Source organism: Pygocentrus nattereri, chromosome 8, assembly GCF_015220715.1.
Source record: "Pygocentrus nattereri isolate fPygNat1 chromosome 8, fPygNat1.pri, whole genome shotgun sequence".
NCBI classification, from domain to species: domain Eukaryota; kingdom Metazoa; phylum Chordata; class Actinopteri; order Characiformes; family Serrasalmidae; genus Pygocentrus; species Pygocentrus nattereri.
This window is the reverse complement of record NC_051218.1, coordinates 12,830,607-12,852,555: the sequence shown is the minus strand read 5'-3', so window position 1 is coordinate 12,852,555 and position 21,949 is coordinate 12,830,607. Positions and strand designations below refer to the sequence as shown.

At 41.4% G+C, this 21,949-nt stretch overlaps 1 protein-coding gene across 3 annotated transcripts in view; it reads left to right on the top strand.

Moving 5' to 3' along the window:
* slit3 (slit homolog 3 (Drosophila)) overlaps positions 1 to 21,949 on the top strand; it is a 221,940-nt gene that overhangs the window by 104,268 nt on the left and 95,723 nt on the right. For 2 of the 3 annotated variants that reach the window (XM_017690095.2, XM_037540776.1), the window contains 2 exons: positions 4,054 to 4,125; positions 15,426 to 15,497. In XM_017690095.2, coding sequence (XP_017545584.1) covers positions 4,054 to 4,125; positions 15,426 to 15,497 — 144 coding nt within the window. Of the gene's footprint in view, positions 1 to 4,053; positions 4,126 to 15,209; positions 15,279 to 15,425; positions 15,498 to 21,949 lie in introns of those variants that run through there. The other variant, XM_017690099.2, reaches the window with a different exon arrangement.

The following is a 21,949-nucleotide window of genomic DNA, read 5'->3' as shown; positions in this document are numbered from 1 at the left end:
GATTTTTAAACGATTACTTCAAGCTTTACATGGTCTCTCACAGATGTGCATGGACAGCATATTTTAACATGTTTTTTTCCTCCTGACTTAAACAAAAAACACTTATATAATGCAGCTTTTTCAAACCTTATGTTAATTCAGCCAACGATGATCAAGAAAGGAAGATGTGTCGAAAAAATATATACAAGTTTTTTTGTTTGTTTTTTTTTTGCCTGTCACAGTATTTTGTAAATAAAGAACAAGGTGCTTGTTGACTCTGTGAATAAAAATTCAAGCAGCCACTGTATTAAAAAGTATTTAAAAAGTACAGTATTATAAGCTATTTAAAGTCAACGTGAATCAAAAATCACAGCACATTTTCCATAATTCTGAGTGACACATGACATCAGGGAGGGTCTCTGAGCTAGGTGAGTATTTTGATAGCTGTGTTTTGGTCAAATGATGGGAGAGGAAGATGAATCAAAGTATTATTAGTTAATATAATTTTTCCTGCTAGCTGGTGCACGAAGATGTAATCAAAACGCAGATGACATTTTAGCCGTGCAAGGATCACCACACATCAGTAAAGGATTGCATGAAAACAAGAATTTTGTCTTTTAGGTGGAATGGTATAATGAATCTTGCTTAATATGACCAGAGACATGAGCTAACAAGGTTTTAAAAAGGTCAGTTTTGATTTCAAGTTGAACCTTAACGTTAGCAAAATGTCAAAGAAAACTCCAACAGACTTTCTATGGCAAGTGTGTAGGCAAGGTTTCAGGTGTACAGGTGATGTATTTAGGTGGAACAGAGTTATAAGGAGTGTGTAGGCACACAGTGAGTTCTCCATTGTGAACAGAGACCAGTGACAGGTTTCAGTGCCTCTGACAGGATCTGCCACCCAAGATTCAATTTGCCATGCAGATAACAGGCCTGCCAAAACCAAGACCAGCAAGGAGAGCATGCGTGATAGATAGCAGGAGAGGCACGGACAAGGCAGGAGACGAATCAGCAGCCCAGTCTCTACTGCAGTGAGCTCTTGATAAGCTGGAGAGAGACTGATGCTTGTTTTGACTTTGCAACATTAGAAGACTTGCACTGGAAGCAGAGAGAGAGAGACATTGATTTGATCTGTGGGAAAATTCTGGAGGCAGCTTTCAGTATTCTGTCTGTCTTTGTTACAGTAATACACTCTTTATCCTTGCTCGTCTTTGACAATCACACTTTGCCTCTGCGCCTTTCGCTCCATTTCCTGCCGAGAGAGGGAGAAAACGTCGGGAAGAAAACGCAGGGAAAATAATCCAGCTCTAAAACGCTTTATTCCATTTTTCAAGGAAACAGATAAAGGATGACATTTGTGAAGTGTGATAAGAAAATGAATTGACCAAAACACATCCTGAATATTTCCCGAGCTCTTTTTGCGTGCGGTTCGTGTATGTGTTGTGCGCTCGAGGACGGATTCTCCTTGCACTCCCGCTCCGTTATCCTTGTGTGTTGTTCAGCTTTTATCAGTAATATGTTTTGCCGCTGCCAGGTTGTCTGGACATGGGAGGCTTTAATGGAATCAATAGGAGATTTATGGCAGCCGTCCTGTGAGTCAGGAGGAGGAGGGCAAAAGGAAAATAAAATTAATGAAATTTGCAAGCAGATTGTCAGAGGAGGGAGACGGATGCGCTCCCCCCTGCACACATGTTATCTGCGTGTGAGAGATTCAGCAACGTCCTCTTTTAGTTTGAAGCTGACCTCTGCAGGCCACAGCGCTGGATGATCTTATGTAGGCCTGCACACACCATGAATAGTTCATGGTGTATGAATATTGAATAGAGCCACGAGGAAAACGTTTACACTGGCTCTTTGCACTTTATTTAGAAGTCTGACCAAAGAAGATGAATACTGTGCATGGCGCTATTTTTCCTGGCACTAAGATTCTCTCTCATAAACCTTCATTATCTCTTTACAGCCACAGCTTTGAGTTTCCAGTCGTCATTCATTAAGCGTCACTTAATGCAGCTTATTGCTGTGGTGTGTTCCCTGCTCGCCTACAAGTTCATCTCGCCGCCACTCTGCAAAAGGATCTGCGAGTTGTCTGCCGCTGCAGAGAGTGATAGTTCCTCATAACTGCTCTTTTTTGGCTCGGACAATTTGCCTTTTTGTCAGAATGATGGGAGGGAAAAATTTGACTGAGTAAACAAAACAATAAAACATTTATTAGCCGTTCTGCACTCTTAGAGCTTGGATTGGATAGTGAGATACCACAAGCTATGCTAGGGCTGGCTTGTAGTGTCCTGTATCCTGGACTGGAATTGACTAGTAGCATCTTGCAGTTTGGGCTTGGAATGGCTAGTAGCATCACATGTCTTGCGTTACAGTTGGATAGTTGCATTATGTTTGAATTGGCTAGGAGCATTCTAACTCCTGTGCTGGGAATGGGGAGTGGCATCACATATTTTATGCTAATATTGGCTTGTAGCATTACCTTTTCTTCACTTGGATTGGCTAGTAGCATCCTGTGTCCTGGACTGGAATTGGCTAGTAGTGGTCTGGGCTAAGTGGGGCTAGAAACATTACCTCCCCTTTGCTAGGATTGGCTAGTAGTGCTAGGATTTCTATTAGCATCACATTTCTTGCCTTAGGATTGGCTATAAGCCTCACATCTCTTGCCACAAAATTGAATATTAGCTTCACATATCTTACATCAAAATTGGCTATTAGCCTCACATCTCTTGCTTTAGCTTTTTAAAATTCTAGTAGGTAAAAATGACTACAAGTATGCTTTCTTCCACACACTTGTCTTTATGTCTGTTTTTCATGTGTGCCACGAAAGCCAGCAGGCGAGTATTTGGAGGCATGTTTGCTCAGGCTTGTTTCATTCCTCCGTAGCCATTAAGGCTAATGCAGTTTGCCTCCACAGTGCATGGAGCTCAAAGCGTTTTTTGAGGGAAGCATACACAAAAGAGCATGCTGTTCACATCAAGGCGACCTAAGCACTTGCAAACAAAGACAGGCAATCCAAGAAAACACGAGGCTATTGAACATGTCAGAACCGATCAAAAGCAGCCAGACCTCCAAACCATGTGTTCTCTCCATGCAGAGCATAACAGAGTTATTAAGATTTTTTTTTGTTGCACTAATAAAAGTTGATTGATTCCTAAAAACACATCTATATCCAGTTTTAGTGGGAAGCAGGGAGGAGGGGAAGCTGATAAATGCTGTTTGTATAATGCTCCTAAGAGGAAATTGCTGGCAGTCCGGTAGGTGATGCATGATTAGGGAGAACGCAGGGAGCCTGGCAGAAGGCCTCTGAGTGTTTGGAGCCGTGCCTGATTGTTTATCAGTGAAATTGGTTGTAGCAAGGGCAGGCGTTTTGACCCAAGCTCAGGGCTCTCCATGTTGTGTGTTGCAGGCATGACTGTGAGGCAGACACTCCGATTAGCTGGCTAGATATTGCATATCTCATTTGTTTCCTCTCTGGCCAGTAATTGCATTCTGGTTTTCAAATTATATTTGCTGGCATGAGCCTACAAACAAACAAGCTTAATAAAGTTAAGCAAAACCATTGTGACATGTCAAAAATCATTTGGCTCATAACCGAGCTTTAAAAAATGACGGCAAATAAATAAATAAAAACTGCTGGCCATTAATAAGCTGATGTCTTTGTATAGAAATGATTGTGTTTTTTTTCCTTCCTCCAGCTTACATTCTCATGTTACACAAATTAAATGTAGTTTCTCTTTTTTTCCCTGAGAATAATAAAAGGCTTGTGGAGTATGCTGTTTTAGAATGTTTTAGAAATGTTTTACATTAAAGGCACACACACATGCACATTCACGGTGATGGAGGGCCAGAAGAAAAAAGGAAGATGTGACATTTATGGTCTGTTGAACAATTTGGTTTTGGACTTCAAAGCGGAGTCGTATCATTCAAGAAAGGCTGGAGCGTCTCAATACCCATCTGGCCTCAGATGCTTCTTCTGAAATGTGAAGTGACTTCAAACATTCTCCTAACATTTCATCTCTCCCCCTCTTTCTCTCTCTCTCTCTCTCTCTCTCTCTCTCTCTCTCTTGCTCTCTCCAGGGACCTCAGTGAGAACCAGATTCAGGCCATTCCTCGTAAGGCTTTCCGCGGAATCACAAACGTCAAGAACCTGTAAGTACAGTGCTGGTTGCGCTTTCGTCTAAACAGCTGTCACCCTAAAAAAGATTTAAAGTCTCGCTCCATTATGCCAGAGTAAATGAAAAACTTGTCAACTCTATTTAGCACAGGCTGTGAAGTATTACACTATCTACCCAATAGAAAGGGAACAAATTTTCCCCAAGAGCTGCAGCCGTGGTCTGTGTCCTTTGGATCATTTGTCTTAATATTTGATAAGCTTAGCAATCATGAGAAATCAATTAATCAGTATAGCTCAATAAGACAGATGTCCTCAGGATATTGCAATGAGTAATGTTCCCCAACCACTCGCAATTACACTAATGGACTTTGACAAATTTATGTTCTCAATAGTACACCTAGGAACCGTTCTTACCAATTTCTTCATGGCGTGTTGTGCAGCTAGTGCCCTAGTTCAGACAATGCCTTTACAGGCTCTCTGAAGTGCACATCTTTTTTTCATTGTCGGCTATGAAGTAACAACAGTCAACACAAAGACCACCATGGTCAAAATGTGAAAAAGGGTTACTGTTTATTAATATTTATGTCAGTTTTGAAATATTAGTCAGTCGATTGGTTAATCTGCCCCAACACAGCATGCCTGAACGACCCCCTAATTCTGTGGTTGCTTAATACATCAACTTTTTCAATCAGCTAATCCTTTTAGTATGCTATTCCACGTTTCATCTTTGCTACAAGCAATTTATCCATTTACAGTGCAGCTAAACAATAGAAGTCATGCTGCCTCCAACACTTCCTGTAGTGTCTTGAAATCTTTCGAAACGACTGCATTATCAGATGAACATTATCGAGCTTCATTGAACGTCTTTTTTCAAGTAAATGACATGTCAAAAGTCCACATTTGTTTTTCTTCCTAATGGACATTGACAACTTTATTGACTAATCATTGCAGCCCTGTAGACAACCAACAAATTGACCAAAAATGGACACAAAGCACGCACAGATGGGCCCTATCTAGAGCCAAACCATGCTCTTTGACCTAGTGAAGAAATATCCATGTTCAAAAGCCCTGCCTTTCTCCTGCATGGAAGAAGTGGAGGCTCTGGAAGCCAACATCCTTCGTCTCTTGCCTACAACAATAAACGGCACATTCCCCAGCTCCAGTGTGCATCTACAGGTCAGGGCTGGAGCCCAAGCCCAGTTTATCGATAATTCGTCCTAATGAATGGGAGAGTGTGATTGTTAAGGTTACAATTAATGGGCCACTTGCTCTGTTTGTAGTTAAAGATCAACCGTGGTATGCGGCCTCGGCTGCTGTGCGCATTCCCAGGCTTGGGTGTGCGGTGCGGTTCTGGAAGGTTTCCTGCTCTATCTGATGGAGGTCGTGTTTAAGAGGCAGTTCAGGGGTCAGTTCAGTCCTGCTGTGTGCTGGAAGCCTGTACTTGGTGTCATGCAGCAGACTTCTTCCTGCTTTTCCAGCCATAGTACTGCATATTAGGATGTTTATTTTTTCTTATTAAGGACATCCCAATCTGATGTGTATCAGGACGGAACCAAGTGATGCATATTTTATGGATCAGTATCAACAATGTTAAATTCAATCCAGTTCCAATCCTTCGTTAAGGCTATTTTTTTCTCATTGAGTGGAGTTTTATTTGAGCCACTGTAATAGACGGGACATAAGGACACATTGACCATGACGTGCAGCAGGGAGGCACATTTTAGAAGCTAACAGCAGTTGAGGGACTACTTTACTGGGGAAATAGCCACTTGTATTACCTGCAAAAGTAGTGGTTAAGCTAGCCGCCTTCCATCAAAACATGGTTAAAGTAGCCACACAAAAAATGTAAGGGGGCTATTATGCACTTAGTGGTAAGAGTAACAGTGCGTTCAAATCCATTAGAAAGCAATGCTAGGTTTATGTTAGTGCAGACTGAGATAAGAAAGTTATGCATTCAAGACACCATGAAGTGGTCATTTTGAAAAGGTAGTGCATAAACATTCAGTGGAGACTTTATTATGAGTTTGACGATCATAAATCACACTCAGGAGAGAATCAACAGCACAACCACATTAACAGCAAATCGGCAAAAGCCTACTCATTTAGGAAATCGGTCTGCTAATTTATTTTCCCTCAACAAAAACCATCTCCCTTAAATGACACAAATACAGAATAGTCATGCAATCCCTCCTATGTTAATCACTGTTCTTATGAGGTGTGTAATGCAGCAACACACGAGATACAGCTTCACTTCGATTCACAGCATGCCACTTTAGAAGCACGTGCAAGATAATAGGTTTAGTGGGGCATGATGATTGGTCAGAGGCATATTACCCCAATAAATGACCCCCTGACTCTGGGCCTGCATTATACACACACAAAAAATAAAGTGATGTTATTATAGCTAATGCATGTGGCCTAGTATATGTTACTTAAATGAATTGGATTTAGTAACTATAATGTCTGCATGCAGCGGTATTATATACAAGAATATAAATATCAGACTCAACAATTAAAGACTGAGAATGAGGGCAAAATAACTTGATCAAGACATAGTATTTGTTATTATAGGAATAGGACTGTGTACTAAGATCTAAAGAGAGATATAACATGTCTGGGGAGTCTGACAGCCTAAACAGTCCCAGCTCTGTGCTGGTATTGACAATTTGAATTGAGGGAAACTGACTGGTTTCATATTAGGAGAATAGAGGAAAGCGATTCCCCGCTGTCTGAGATTCATGGGTAAGGCGATCGTTTTCATTAGCTGATGGTGAGCTTGTGCAAGGTAATTGCATTTGCGTGTGTGTGTGTGTGTGTGTGTGTGTGTGTGTGTGTGTGTGTGTGTGTGTGTGAGTGTGTGTGTGAGCGAGCCTTCGCCTCTGGTCAGATTCAGTTATCAAAGTGTCACTCCCAACTCTGACCTCTCTGACCTCCTCAAATGATTCCTTGCCTGCAGGCGCATCTCCACTCATCTACATGAGTCAACGGGTCTCTGCGGGCACGCATGCATACAAGCTCTCTCACTTCAGTAGGCGACTAAAGACTGTAGTCAGTCCACGTGCACGCATATGTATTTCACAAAATCTCTCCTCCTACTACATTTTGTCCACAAGACAGTTGTCACTCAGAAGTCAATTCGTAGTGCACATAATGTGGGTGGGAGAGCTTGTCTTGCACTGGACGTCATGTGCATAGACACACACGGGTGGCCAGAAGTTGGGGCTGACTTTTAAATATTTACTCCATATATATTGGATCAGTAAAGCCATATCTGATATTTGAAGTTTGACGCTGTAGTTTTGTACTAGAGCTACATGACTAACCTAGGTTTCAATGTAAATGACATTGCTCTTCAATGGGCCAAACTCGTGTTTAAAATTAGTAAAATATGTAAAAGTACATTTTAAAATGGTAAATAATTTGCCTATTTATTTAGCATAAGAGACAAGTGGCTACACAGCAAGTCATATATAATTATGTGATGACATTTTGGTATAGGTGTAGCAGTAGCATTCAAATACATGAGTATGAGTACACATACCTGCCTTACTTAATTTATGTCACAAATCTGTAACACCACATGACCAATGCGCAAATAATAAATTGGCCAATGGCTGATTTTGCATAGAGTGACAATCTACTGATTGCAATTTTGGTCAATGTCTGTCATGTAGTCATCGTACCTTGACTTACCTCAAATCATGTGAAATAACATGGTTTTAAGTGAATGACATGGCTAATAGACTGGTATCTCACACTGTATGATATACGGTGATCTATAAAATAGAGAACAGGGTATAATGTAACTGCAAACAAAAAACAGATAGCATCTTGAAGAGCGAATTTCTATAGAGACATATTAGCCTCTATTACTTGTTAGCTACGTTAGCCATGTGGCTCCAGTGCAGAATTACAGCAAAACCTTAGACACTAGGCATATCTTGGCTGATGGACTATGTTTACGGTAATGGGGAGATTGTGTAAATTCGATTTTTAGCTGGGCTAAGCAAAGGTGGGTTAGCACGTTTTTCCCAATAGCAGCTCAGGAAGGAGAAGAGAGAAGAATTAAAGAAGAGTTAGAGGAAAGAGAAGTTGTATCTCACCTCACTTACTACTCCCACCTGATAACACCCCCCCCCCCCACCTCTTGTGACACACAACAAGGTGACTCCTGTTTTAATTCCTGAAATAGTCCAGCCTTAGTTTTTTTTTTAACTAGGGAGCGGAGAACAAAAAGCGGACTGGCTCTGGTCCAGGGAGCATTGATTTTTTTCAAATGCTTTCTGTGTCTTAATGTCCTCCTGGTGTACTAGCATATAGTGGCCAACAGTGACTGTGGAAGCAGAGTTGATTCTCTCTCTCTCTCTCTCTCTCTCTCTCTCTCTCTCTGTCTCTCTCTCTCTCTCTTTCTCTCTCGCTCCCTCTCTCTCATAATCTTCTTTGCATCTCCTCAGCCCACTTTTGCTTGAGTCAGCATCCTAGGTCCTCTCTTGACTGAGTGGACATCTGGCTAATGTGGCCGTCAAGATGCCTTTTGCGGCTAACTAGCTTGCGTTGAGCGCTCTATATTTACCCCAAGATGGTATCTCTGTCTGTGTTTACAGACACACAGTCAGACTTTCTGCACATCTGCCTGAGGCACTATACTAGTTTAACCCCTAAAATGGCCAGGACCCATCAGCCGGCCCAAAATTTCATTAGAACTTCTGTAATCTAAGAATAGCCCCTGTAGTTACTGAACAATGTATTAGTATGTAATAAGCCTGGGATATTAAGGGGTTAAGTCAGTCTGCAAACTGAGAGCGAGCTGCTTTCAGATTTAACTGCTATAAAGGAAGCAGCCCCAAGTATTTCGTCATATGCAGCACAGTGAAGTGATAATATGCAGAAAGCTGTGTGATGAGCACTATGTCACTATTATGTGTGTGTCCTTGCTGTATGGAGAGCATTGCATTATGTTTTCTGTGAGTTTGTGATTAATAGTGAACGAGGCCCTGGTGCATCCATCCAATTGACATTGTTATTCATAGAGTGCGAATGGAGCATAGAGCCGCATGAATTGCCTGCTCACCGTGGGCTGAGGATGCTCTATCACCTGCAGCAGAGGTGTGATTGAGAGAGCCCTGGTTGAGAAAAGAACGCATGCGTATGACCCAAGCAGTGGCAGAGTCTGCCTTATTAAATCTCCATGTACACACTCAAACACACACACACACACACACACAGAAGCGCCCACATGTGCCTTTTTGTGCCATTATAGGAAGTGTTCATCTGGGCGCTCATAAAGAACAAAAAAGGCCCTCAGTGCCCTACCCAGAATGCCATGCTAGTAATGTGTCTATGTGTTGTGTGTGTGCGCACGTGTATGGGTGAAGGTGGGGGTGTTGGGTTGAGTTATGAGCAAGAGGGTGAGGGGCAGTCACGGCTGGCTTTACGAGCGGCCACACCTGCCGGATGTGTCACTGCGGATGGCTCGGCTCAGCATTTTACACACTGCTACACGCTCCACACACTCGCCACAGGGAGCCGAGCACTAGAATCTTTCTCTTTTCCTAACCCACCATGATAAAAGCAACAGAATGCAGCTTGTTTACTGTACTATGGATGTGCTGATCAAGTTCTTTTGCCCTGATCCAAGTCATGTCGTTCTGAAACTGCCAATATTAATGTGATCCAATGCATTCCTTTTGCACATAGCACAGCCACACAGTGCACACTTCCAATTCATTAAAGTAATAGCTTGAAGAAGAATCAAATTTATACACTATATAAATAGTATTTACTTATCCCAGATGTAGTTGTCAAGAAATTAAAATTTAGTTTCCTTCACTCAGCATTTGAGCTGCAATGCTAATGTTGCTAACAAACACTAGAAGTCAATAGTCACCCAAATATTTTCTGTAAATACATCTTTAAAACTTTTCTCAAACTTCATCCAGGTCTTCATTAAGGTCACACAGTCTTGTCCAAGTGGTTTAGGATGCAGTATGGTGTACTGTGAATAATTTAAATGAACAGAACTTCACTGTGTAGCTAAACACAGTTAGACAACTGTTCTAACTATCTCACAGACTCTGACTCCCCTTTGTATGCACACGTGTCATGTATGGCATATAGGAGCTACTTTTTTTTTTGCAATTTCTGTTGCTTCTTTTTATAAACGTATATTTTTATTTTGAAATCTCAAGAATAACCATTTTTTAACTGCATGTGAAGTTTTGTTCATTTTTATAGTTATATAGTAAGTCAAAAGTACATCCTAAATCACATGATCTAAATGAAGAGCTGGATTCAGTTTGAGCAGGTTAAGAGATGTTTTGAGATTATAAGCTGATGTATGGGTGGCTGTTGATTTCTAATGTTTGTTAGTGATGTTAGCCTCATAGCTCCAGCACTAAAATAAAGAAGCAAAATTTGGACCCCAAACTTGTCTTGACTGATCTGACATCTGACATCTGGCATAAGTGGAAAAATGAATACATTAGATTTTTTTTTTTTTATCAAACTATGCTTTTAAAGGTAAATGATTCCAATTTAGTTAAAGGTGAATTCCACTGATTCTACAAAATTTCAATGTAATTCAAAAGGAATTTCTTCAGAGGTTATTTTGCCCAAGACCCACCTTCTTGTAAAACGATGTCTCAGACATCAGGAGGTGTATTCATAACCATTTCATGTAATAATTGTGTGAGGTAGCTTTCAGAGGCATTAAACCTTACAGATGTCTGGTTCCCATCACAAACACTGGCTCATCACAACTCTGGCTCAGTAAGTTTCTGTAGAATGAAGCATTTTACACCAAACCACTCTGAATGTTTCTGTGGTCACTGTAACCATTTAATTGTGCAGAAATTTTGAAAAATCGGTTGAATTCCACTTTAAGATATGTTAATTTCTGGATGACCTGAAAATATTGTTTTGAATATACTAGGCCTGCTTCCATATTTAAAACACAGCCTTCAGGTGTACTTACCTCACACTCCAATTGTACATGTGTCTAGTCCAACCATGTGTAGATGAAATTTGGATAGCTCAACTGCAGATGAGACACTGATCTCTTATCTAACCCATTAATTTCAGAGGAGCCGCTGGGCTGTTTTCTTTTTTCCTCTTAGCTTCATAACCACCTGTTAATTTCCAAAACTCTGACTCATAATGTGCGTTTTACATCACCTCTATGATAGTGGTGTAATGGTGTAAAATAGCTGTGATTAAAATTTTGACTGTGATTAATACAGCCAATAGCTAATTGTTCAATTGTGCTTTAATTGGCTATTTTGTATTGGATTGGGACATTCCTACATAGAAACCAGACCTAGAAGTCTGAACTGAATGCCAGATATCACTCTGCTTCATGATTTTAGCCCTGCCTCAGTAGCCTTCAGAGTCAGCCATGCTGCACGAGGGCTGAGGTCTCATCTCCGTTTTGCTGCCTCTGCTGATGGACGTTGATGGCGGCAGTCCCCGAATGAGTTAGGAGGTGCCGGACTGCTGGTTAGCATCAGGAATCTTTGACAGATTGATGGTGGGGTGCTGGGAGCGGGGGCCTGGGACGGCTTCCTCTCTCGCCCCCTCTCTCGACCCTCTCCAGATGGGCCACTGGCAATGCAGGAGCATCAAACTGCCAATACGGCTCATGCCTGCGATGATTAAAGGCCAATGTAATTAGAGTGAAGGAAATTAAATTTGGGACTTCCATTCCCACCATGTCCCACCTCACACACAGACACTGTACATCCATACACATATGTACACACACCAGGCCATCAGCCACGCATGAGTGAACAATGATTATTATCTTTGTTAAATATGGAAATGGCCTTGTATTACTCTTGTGAGCATTTTGGCATTGTTTCAGATAATGATGACACTGGAGTATTACAGCAGTTTCTTAGATAAAGGCTCTTCAATATTTCACTATTTCTTTATTTGGGTATATCTACAATACAGTACTGTGCAAAGTCAGAGACCATCCATCATGGGTTTAGTTTTAGTCAAAATCCAATGCATAAGTTAATTATTTTTCAGAATGAATAAAAAAGTGGAAAATATATTTAACAAAAAAGCTAAATATATTTAAAATATTTTTTTCAGTGTTTAGCATACACTGTTAGAAATACAGGTGCTGTGCAGGTACATTTTTTGTGCATCAAGGTACAAGCAAAGTAAATGTGCCCTCAAAGGTAAAACAGTGGTTTTAAGGTCCAACTGTGCACCTTAAATGAGTTTTTTCATAACCTAATGTTGAAAAGCAGAAGAGTAAAATAAAAAGCCTGGAGACGAGACGGGTGTGAACATATCATTTCAATGGATTATGGTACAATTATTTTCCCTAACTAAAGGTACCGAGATGTACCCTTGAGGCATCCCAGTGATAGGAGGGGTACCGCCCCAGTAACATTTTTTTTTTTTCTGAAAGGGTATCCACCCTTTGCCTTTATTACAGCTTCCATTTTTTTCAGGAGACTTTCTTTCAGTTTTTCAGTTTATCTGCAATTTGTTTCACATCTCAGTCTTAGAAGTTGGTTTTCTGCTTCAACCCAAGCAATGCCAATTACAAATTTAGACTCATCTGTGCATACAACCTTACTGCACACCTCAGATGTCCAGTTTGGTGTCTAGTGTAAATTTCTTTTTTTTGACCTTTTGTCTTGTTCCTTTTCTCAGTAACAGCTTCTTGTCTGTTACACATCCTTTCAGGCTGATAGCATTGAGTTGTCTTCTCACAATGGAAGGATGAACAGAAACACCTTGGGATTTTTCACATCTGGAGCAAGAGTGGAGCTTTATGTCTCTAAGTTAAAAGCTTTAAGTGCTGTTTATCTGATGGGGACAGTTTTGGTGGTCTACCAGGTCTCGCACGGTTGTTATGAGTTTCTTTTTCTGTACAACTTTTAGGGATTATTTGAACTCCAGTTTTGGAAGTTTTTTTTTTCACTTTTTTTCATTTGACTTCTCTTTTACTTGTGCATGTCTATTATTATCTTGTCATAAATGAATGGTTGTCTGACTTTTGCACAGTTCTGTATGATTCAAGGAACACTTTTACCCTATGTGGAGGTTCTTTAAACCATAAAAGGTCACACATCTCATTTATAAAAAGGGGTCTTTAATGAATTGACCAATGAAAGGAACTTTAGGAAACCAAAAGTGGTTCTTCTGTGGCATCACTCGAGGACCTTCTTTGGCACCTTTATTTTTAAGCGTGTTAAGAGTGATGTTATAGGGAAATACAACAGATGCCATTCACTCCAAGCCAGGCATTCTTCACTCACGGCCTTGAAGACTGGCTTGGGGCTCTTCTTGGACTCAGTTAAAGACTACTGCTCTAAGTCAAGTGTCTTTTGATGTGCAATTTCAGACGCTCATTTTACTCGAGAGGAGCGATTACCTAGAAGTATCGGTCTGCCCTGAATGGAATTATAGCAGACATTACGGCAGACTGCTGTTTTAATTCAGCTCCTACTTATTTCATTTTCACCTTGATAGATAACGTTCTTGTCGTAAGTGGTACCATTTGAATCGTCTCTGAGAAACCCATGCTGTCCCCTCTTCTCTTATAGAGACAGATGGGCATCTTTTCAGGGGGGAAAAGAAAGAGAATTAAAGCTGGAAGGAGTGGTATGGGGGGGGCACTGTTCTGTTTTATTACCCCTATCTCTAAAGAGGCAAAGGCAATGGGTCTATAGCAGGTCAGATGTCACTGTTGCTTTTGAGCTGAACAAATGACTCAGGAAAGGCATTCAGAAGTCTCTTTTTTTTGTCTCAACCTATCCATTTTTTGGCTGGAGACGAGGGGCTGGGTGATCATCCAGACGAGGTTGGGGGGGGTGAACACTTAGGCCTGCAAATTAAAGTAAAAGGAAAGAGAAGGGAAGAGGAACGAGTGTGCGAGTCCAGCGTCGTGACCCAGCCTGATTTACCAACCCCCCTCTCCTTTAATGAAATTGTTTCAGTGACAGAGCCGGTAAAAGCTCGTAATGGATTGGGTGCTCTAATGTAATGAAATTACTCCCTTTCTGACTTAAAAAAAAGAAAGCGAAAGAGAGGGGGAGGATGGATGGAGAGAATGAGGGAGAGGGAGGGGAGAGTGGGGGAGAAAATGCAATTAATATTTACAGAGAGTTGACAGACGGGGTGGGCTGCACTATAGCCAGCCTGCTGTTCACTCTCCTTCTGTCTCACTGTCTTTCTCTTCTCTTCTCTTCTCTCTCTCTCTCTCTCTCTCTTTCTTTCTACTACATCCCTCGCTCTCTTCCTCTCTCCTTCTCCTCCTTCACTCTCTCTCTCACCTTGCCTTATTTCTTTCTTTCTTTTTTCTACTTCTCTCTTTTCCTTCTTTTACTTTTTTCTGCCATTCCTTCTTACAGCAGGATAAATAGAGCAGCATCATTACTCTCCTTCTGTCTCACTGTCTTTCTACAGCTCTCTCTTTCACACTCTCTCGCTCTCTTTTCACTACTTTCTCCTTTTCTCCCTCTCTCTATTTCTCTTATCCCTCTCTTTCTTCTCCTTCCTTCTGTTTGCTATTCTTTCTTTTTTTCCTTCTACTTCTTGACCCATTCCCTCTTACAGCAGGACGAATAGAGCACAGTCCTTCTCGCTGTTTTATTAGATCTCTCTTTCTTTTTTTCCTTCTCTCTCTCTGTCTTTTCTTTATGTTAATTCCCTCTCTTTTCTCTTTCTTTCTCTTTCCTTTCCTCCTTTCCCCTTGTTCTTATCCTCTTGCAGCCATTTAAATGGCTCTTTCTGTCTAATGCTCTCTCTCACTCGCTCTCTCTTACTACTACTTTCACTTCTCCTGCCTTCTGTCTTTTTCTTTTAAGTTCCCCTATCTATGTTTCTGTCTCCATATTCCCTCTTTTACCTTTTTGCACCATGCTGTTTTTCTATTGCCCTTCTCTGTCTCTTGCGTTCTCTCTCTCTCTCTCTCTCTCTCTCTCTCTCTCTCTCTCTCTCTCTCTCTCTGTTCCTCTATTTCTCAATTTACCTTTTTGCCCCCTTACCTTCTTAGAGCAGGATAAATAGAGTGTGGTGATAAGACGAGGAGAGAGAGAAAGATAAGAATGAGAGAGGTAAAAAGAGAGGTAGAAAGAGAGAGGGAGGGGTGGTATGCTGGGCTGTAGCCACAGTCAGGCCACTTCTAGTCATTTGGTCCTTGTCCCTGACTGCGGGGAGGAGAGTGGAGGTGAGAGCTCAGCTGTGTGTGTGTGTACCTCCCTCCTGCAGCCCCTCCCCACACTCCTCCACCCCCCTCCTCCCCTCTCCCTCACTCCCCCTCTCCCCCACCCGCTTGTCTGCAGACCTGCCGCTGACTCCTGTCTCTCATCTGCAGGCAACTGGACAGCAACCACATCAGCTGCATCGAAGATGGAGCCTTCCGAGCCCTGCGCGATCTGGAGATCCTGTGAGTCCCCCTCCCTTCTTCACTCCTCTCTTCTGTTCATCTCTTCTCCTCTCTCCTCTCATCTCTTGCCTTTATCCCTCCTCTCTTCTTTTATCCTCTCCTTTTCTCTTCTCACTTCTTGCTCTCTGTCCTTGGCTGTGTGTGTAGTGTTTGTGCGTGCATGTTTCGCTCTGACCGCTCTCGAAGGACAAAGTGTGTTGCGTTTGAAAGTGCAGTCTACCTGCGGCGCAGTGGCAGCACCGGAGTCACCCTGGCCAATCTGTTGCCGCCGCCTGCGCATCTGTGCGCGAGAGAAAAGAGAGCCGTAATGACTGTGCGACAGTGAAAGTTGCTCGTTTGTCATCCCGTGCTGCATCGTGCTTGCATCGCCACCTCTGCTGAAGATGTTGTGTGCTCCTGTTGACTTTTCCCTTGTCATATCTGTGTGCATAGCTTACTTCTTTGTTAAAAAGAAAAGTGAGGCTCTACTCCTGTTAGTGCATGTGTAGTGCAGTTTTCCTACTTCAGTTGTAGTCACTCAGATGCTCAGCTTTGATGGTTAGCATCAGTTCTCCCTGTTGCACTGCTAATATGCTAACAGTGCTGCTAGCATGGAACTTCTCAATCTTTGAGCTTGTCATAATTGAAGGGAAAAAAAGTCTCCAAAACGGTTGCATTACAAGAGAAAACAAAAAAATATATGCTTTACTTTTAATAGAAGTTAATGCAAAGGGATTACCTACCAAGTCAGTTTGGAGCATTTCTACTGGTCTGCTCTTCATGAATTTTCCACACATTGTGAAGAGTGGCTGCTGTGTTCTACTCATGTAGAAAAATTTGCATTTTTTTGTGAGGGGGCAGAGGCGTTATGCTAATGACCTTATCACATAACCTTTATAACCTCTAGTCACCTTCAAAACTCAGAATCTTATTATATGCTTGGAATAAGTACTTGCCTAGAGCTGCTGCTTAGCAAAGCATAAAGACAAAATAGCAAGGAACTGTGCAGTGTGATGGAAGATTGCATGTTAAAAGCTACAGCATGTGAGATAGAGAGAAAGAGAGGGGGCGAGAGAGCAGTAGGCAGTGAACGCCGCAGCCCCATCCATCAGGCCACTGGCATAGTGCTAAGTGCCAGCCTCATCCCCCAAACGAGCAGCCCTCAGTGGACGGGGGGGGGAGTCCAGCCTCCATGTCCATTTATCCCCAGCACCAGAGCAGACAGCAGCGCGGTGGCACAGCACTACATCACTATTAGGCTGCGAGAAGTTTTTGAGGTGTTATTGAGGAGCAACAGAATTAGGAGGGACTGATGGAGAGCGAGAGACCTGACATAAGACTATTCTCTTCTTTGTAATGAATCTGCTCCTTTTGCTAAACTGATCTGTAATCTATGATATTGATAAGTGCATGAGTAATCAGTTAAAAAAAATACATAAAAAAAACATATAAAATTGGATAGCACCAAAACCATCAATAGCCTTTCAAAGCTATTACAATGCCTTAATGTTAAAGAATAAACTTGGAGGCCTTCAAGAAGGCCATTATGTGGCAAAAAATGCACATATAGGTGTGTCTACTGTAAGCAAAACCAGTGGAAGGATTAAATCCCTGCATTATTATCAAATGCTGAATGCCAATTCATAGACAAGGTACCTTTAAATTGGTGGTATTTAGACGTTCAATCAATTCATCCTGACAAACCTTCTCATTTTGTCCTCAGTCCCACACTCACAGCATAAAATGACCTGAGCAGTGAAAAAAAAAACAGCAGTACATGAGCAGAAAAGTGCGAGTGAGTCAGGAATCAATTTTCATTAATAATACAGAATATCCTCCGATTCCACCAAAGCCCATTACCAAATGCTTAGCCATGGAGAACAGGAGAATATGAATACACGCCGCTCCCCTGCTGATTGAGCCATACATACAGTGTGTAGCAGGCGGTGGAATATATCGCTTAGCCAATCATGATGTGTTAACCAAGTGCATTGTAATCACTATCCTCCATCATGCTATACAGCCTTTATGCATAATTTCAGGCTCTTCTGGCCCGCAGTCGCCTCTGACATCTACTTAAGCGAATGCTGGGAAGTGTGGTGCTGGGGACACTTCTTTGAGCATGTCATATATCTAGTTTAGCAGTGTTGGAAATGAGGGACAGCTCGTGCCGGTGCACAACGTTCAGAGTTTTATCTTCGAGATTAATGCAGCGGTGTATCTCTCTGAGGAAGCTTAATGAGTCCTTCCTTTGCCCTGTGCCATGGGCATGGCTCTAGCACAGCTAAAGCTAACCTGACCTACAGATAGAGTTGTCTACAGGCTGGCTTTAGGTGCTATAAGGCCTTGCTGTATGAAACAATTCAAAAATAGCAAGGTGGTTGGGAGGCGACTCATGTTAATATAAATATGCAGGATGAACGGTTCTGATGTGGTGATTAATAGGTGTGTATAAATGTTTTCAGGCTAATCTCTAACCTCTAATCTGTAGCATACTGTTGAATGCCTAGGACAATCATTTTGACACATTCTCTAAGAATAAAGAACCTGTTCACTCAGATTTACTTACAAAAGTCAAATGCTACAGATGATGAAGATAGAAATTAGGTTGAAAACCACAGGAATAAGTGTAATACCTAATGAATGTTGCTTTTTATGCATAACATTCCATCTTTCTGGCATTGAGAGCAGCAATAATCTATATGCAAAAATGGAAAAAGATATAATAACGCTAAGATAAAATAAGAACCCATTGCTGATGAGTATATGAGTTTCAGAGGCCATGAACTGCTTGAACTCGCAGCGAACTTCATCAGAAGGGTCATGTTAACCATGCAAAGGGTCTGCTTTGAAATGTGAGGCCTGAAAGGCTAAACACTTCCAACTAATCACCGCCATCATTAAAGATCTGGTTAAATAGATGACGCACTGCAGCACAATCCAGGCATTTCACACGGCCTTTGTACTGAGATGCCGGAGAGTGAGCCGTGTGATCGTTCAAAAACGACAAACAGCACACCGAGCCAGGCCGCTTTAAAGATGCTAAGCAGTTGTGAGTTGATCAGAAGAGAGCCCTGATCAAGCGGGAGCGGCACTTGTCAAACCTCTTCTAGGCTGGCAGGGCCCACACCCGGCGCCCACATGTGATTTAACGCCTGCCAAGCCACACAAAATAAATGATTGGCTCTTTCTGGTGATGAATTGTAATGTATATTTAACATAACTGCGCTAATGACTGAACTAATGACTTCAAAGCTATCTCGGACCAAACCCCCACCCCACCACCCCTCCATAAGACATGCCTCGCATCCTAATGAGGTGGAGAAAGTGCTGTGGCCAGCACAGTGATGAGTATAATACTTCATCTGCAGGGAGAGAGCCTTCCAGAGGCTTAACCTATGTTAAGAGGGAGCAGTTATGTCGATAATTATTCATCACATATTGGTCTACCAATAGATGAGCAGATTCATATTATGCTGAATTTCACATTGCAACATTTTTTGGATTTTCTGATATGTTCTTAAAAATAAAGGTTCCTTAATGCTTCCAGGTTTGGATGTACAGTTCTACAATGAATGCTGTTTGATACAGAACATCTGCATAACTCAGATCTAGATCTTTAAACTTTAAAAAAAAATGTTCACACATATGTAATTTATGAAAATGGTTCTTTACAGAACCATCCATTGAAAGGATGTTTAGGCTAGTGCTTCTCAAGCCAGTCCTCAGAGACCCCCACTCAGTGCAGATCTTACAACACTAAGGAATAGAGTAAATATATGGACTGTCTGGGGATCCCTGAGGATCGGCTCGATAATCACTGCTTTAGGGAACTGAAAGTGGTTCTTCAGTGACATCACTCCAGAGAACCTTTATCAATAACTTTATATTCATGAATGTAGATTTGGAATCTTGTGTTATATGCAACCTGAAAAATAATGTTCTTTGCACAGTGCCATAGAAGAACCCGTTTTGATTCCCTTTTACTGTGTTCTTTGAAGAACCGTTTTGTAAATGAAAAGTCTAAAGCACCTCCACATAGTGTAAAGGCTTTAGAAAGAATCCTTACATTGACAAAGAATCTTTTCAGTATATGAAGGTTCTTTAAACCTTTAAAAGGTTCTTCACACTAACAAATCTCTTTTATAAACATTTAGGGAACCAAAAGTGGCTGTAGTGTTACTCAAAGAACTTTTTGTGGTACCTTTTTTAAAAGAATGTGCTTCTTCATTTCCCATTACATTCAGTTCTTAACCCTGTAAAAATTGTTCTTCAAGGGTTCTTTAGTATGTATAACTGTAGAAATTCAAAGATTCATTTGAATGCATGTGGTGGATGGTTCTTTCAAGAACCTTTTAAAAATGATTTTACATGTAGTGCCAAAAAGGCGTTGCATTATTACTTGTGTTACAAGTGATAGAGACTCTTTTTTGGTATGTGTATAACCTTTTTCTGCAAGTAGTACAGGTTTGTTCATTTTTTTTCTCCATAAAATCAAAATCCTGTTTCTGTTCCCCTTCCTGCTGATTGCCTCTGAATGAATGACCATGCTCTTTATCTGTGTCCTTCCAACCCTGAATGAAAAACCATAAAAAATATAGACGTTTGTCAATGTAAAATATGCTGGGTCAGACCAGGATGGGGGCAATGCAAGACTTTCCCAGCATTAACTTTACAAAAATTCATTACTCTGCTATATTGAGCTCTGTTGCTGATGTGCTTTCTGTATTTGTGTGTACATCTTCATGTCACTTTTAGAGGCCAAAGATGTTAAAAGACTGGGCTTTTTTGAGAAGAGAAATGACAGTATTTCCAGTGCTGTGGGTAACTGCCCCCAGGTTTCCGCCCTGCTTGTACACACGCACACATGCACACGCATTTGTGCGCACACTCACCACTCTGCAGAGCTCTGGGACCGCTGCATATTTTATAAGCACTTTTGTACAGAAAACTCTGGCTCTGAATCAAATGTCAAATCATGTGAAATTTTTTGCCAGGCTGTGTCATTTTTTATGAGGAGGAAAGTGCAGAGACGTTTCCTTGCCCGTATGCTGAAGGTGACTTTCCCCCCTCCACCACGCATTGATAAGAGGCACCAAATTTTCACATTACAACGATCCTCCACGTCCTGCCAAATGCTGTCATTTGTCAACGCGTGTGCGATGCATTTTCTTGACAGCTTGGCATGGAGCGCCCTGTTCAAACCAGGGTGAGTTTATTGTGATAGCATGGGCTCCGGGCCCAACGGGACGTCTCTAAGTCCTGAGCAGGGCCGCTCGATAGCACACCACACCATGCGTCATATTCACCAAAGGCATTACTCTGCTTTTGATTCCGCAGATGCACTCTGAACTGTGAGTGTACTTTAACGATGTTTTCACCCTCTTTGTTTAGAGCTCACTCACACGCACACCAAATAATGCCAAGCAGGGTGGCCAGCTCTTTCTGTCATTCTCCAAGAATTTGAAGTTTACCATTGTGGATTGTTAAAGCAAATTGTTGCAGTTGTGAGAAAAGCTTGCATCTGTGACACTTTAGAGTTAAGTAAAGTGATACTTTTTTAATCCCACAAACGAGGAGTTCTTAAATAGGAATTTGACTAATTTATTTTGTAAGTTCTGGATAATTCAGTGGTTGAGCTGTAAACACGGTCATTCAGAGTGGTTTGACATGAAGTTGTGCATTGTAGAGAACATATCACTGTTGTCAGAGCAACAACTCCCTTCTCAAAAATGAGAACTTTACAGGAAAAGGAAAAAACCTTCTGTAGTTTTAATGTAAGTCAATGGAAGCAGACTTATTTACACATAACTTTGGGTCATTTCTATTTGTCCATTCTTCCTGAAATGTACACACTACATACAGGGTAACGGTTCCTGTCAAATTATGCCAAAAACTGAAAAATGGAGATATAAGGTTTTGTTCTTACAGTTTTTTGTTCCAAATTGCTTGGTTTATATCTTAAAGAATTATGCAGAAATTTTGAAGAGCCAGAATACCTCCCCTTTAACAGCACATTCTTGTAATATTACAGCGTAATGTAAAAACTTGAACTGTTTGCTTTTTAAAATTCTGTTGGTCATCACGGAAAAAATGGAAAAAATAGAGTTCCAAAGTTTTGTGTGTGAACATCTACAGACGTGGATGTTAATGCCGGTGAGAAACCCAGCCATTGACCTCTCAAAGCTCACGTGTGGTGATGAGGACGGTATCACGTTTCTGTGGTCGCGCTGAAGTCTCGGGACCATTCTGGGGACAGTGGCCGTTAGATCGAAACCTAAATCTGTTAGTCATGAGGTGTGCTGTGTTTCTTATGGAGAGGTCAGAAAAATATGAGTTATTCAGGTTTGGCTGTTTTCGTTTGTTTTTTTTTACTCCAGAAAAGCTTCAGAGCATGACCTTTTGACTGTACTCTCAGGCAAAAATGGAAGTGGACCTTGCTCTTTTTTCTTTTTCTTTTTTTTGGTCCTGTG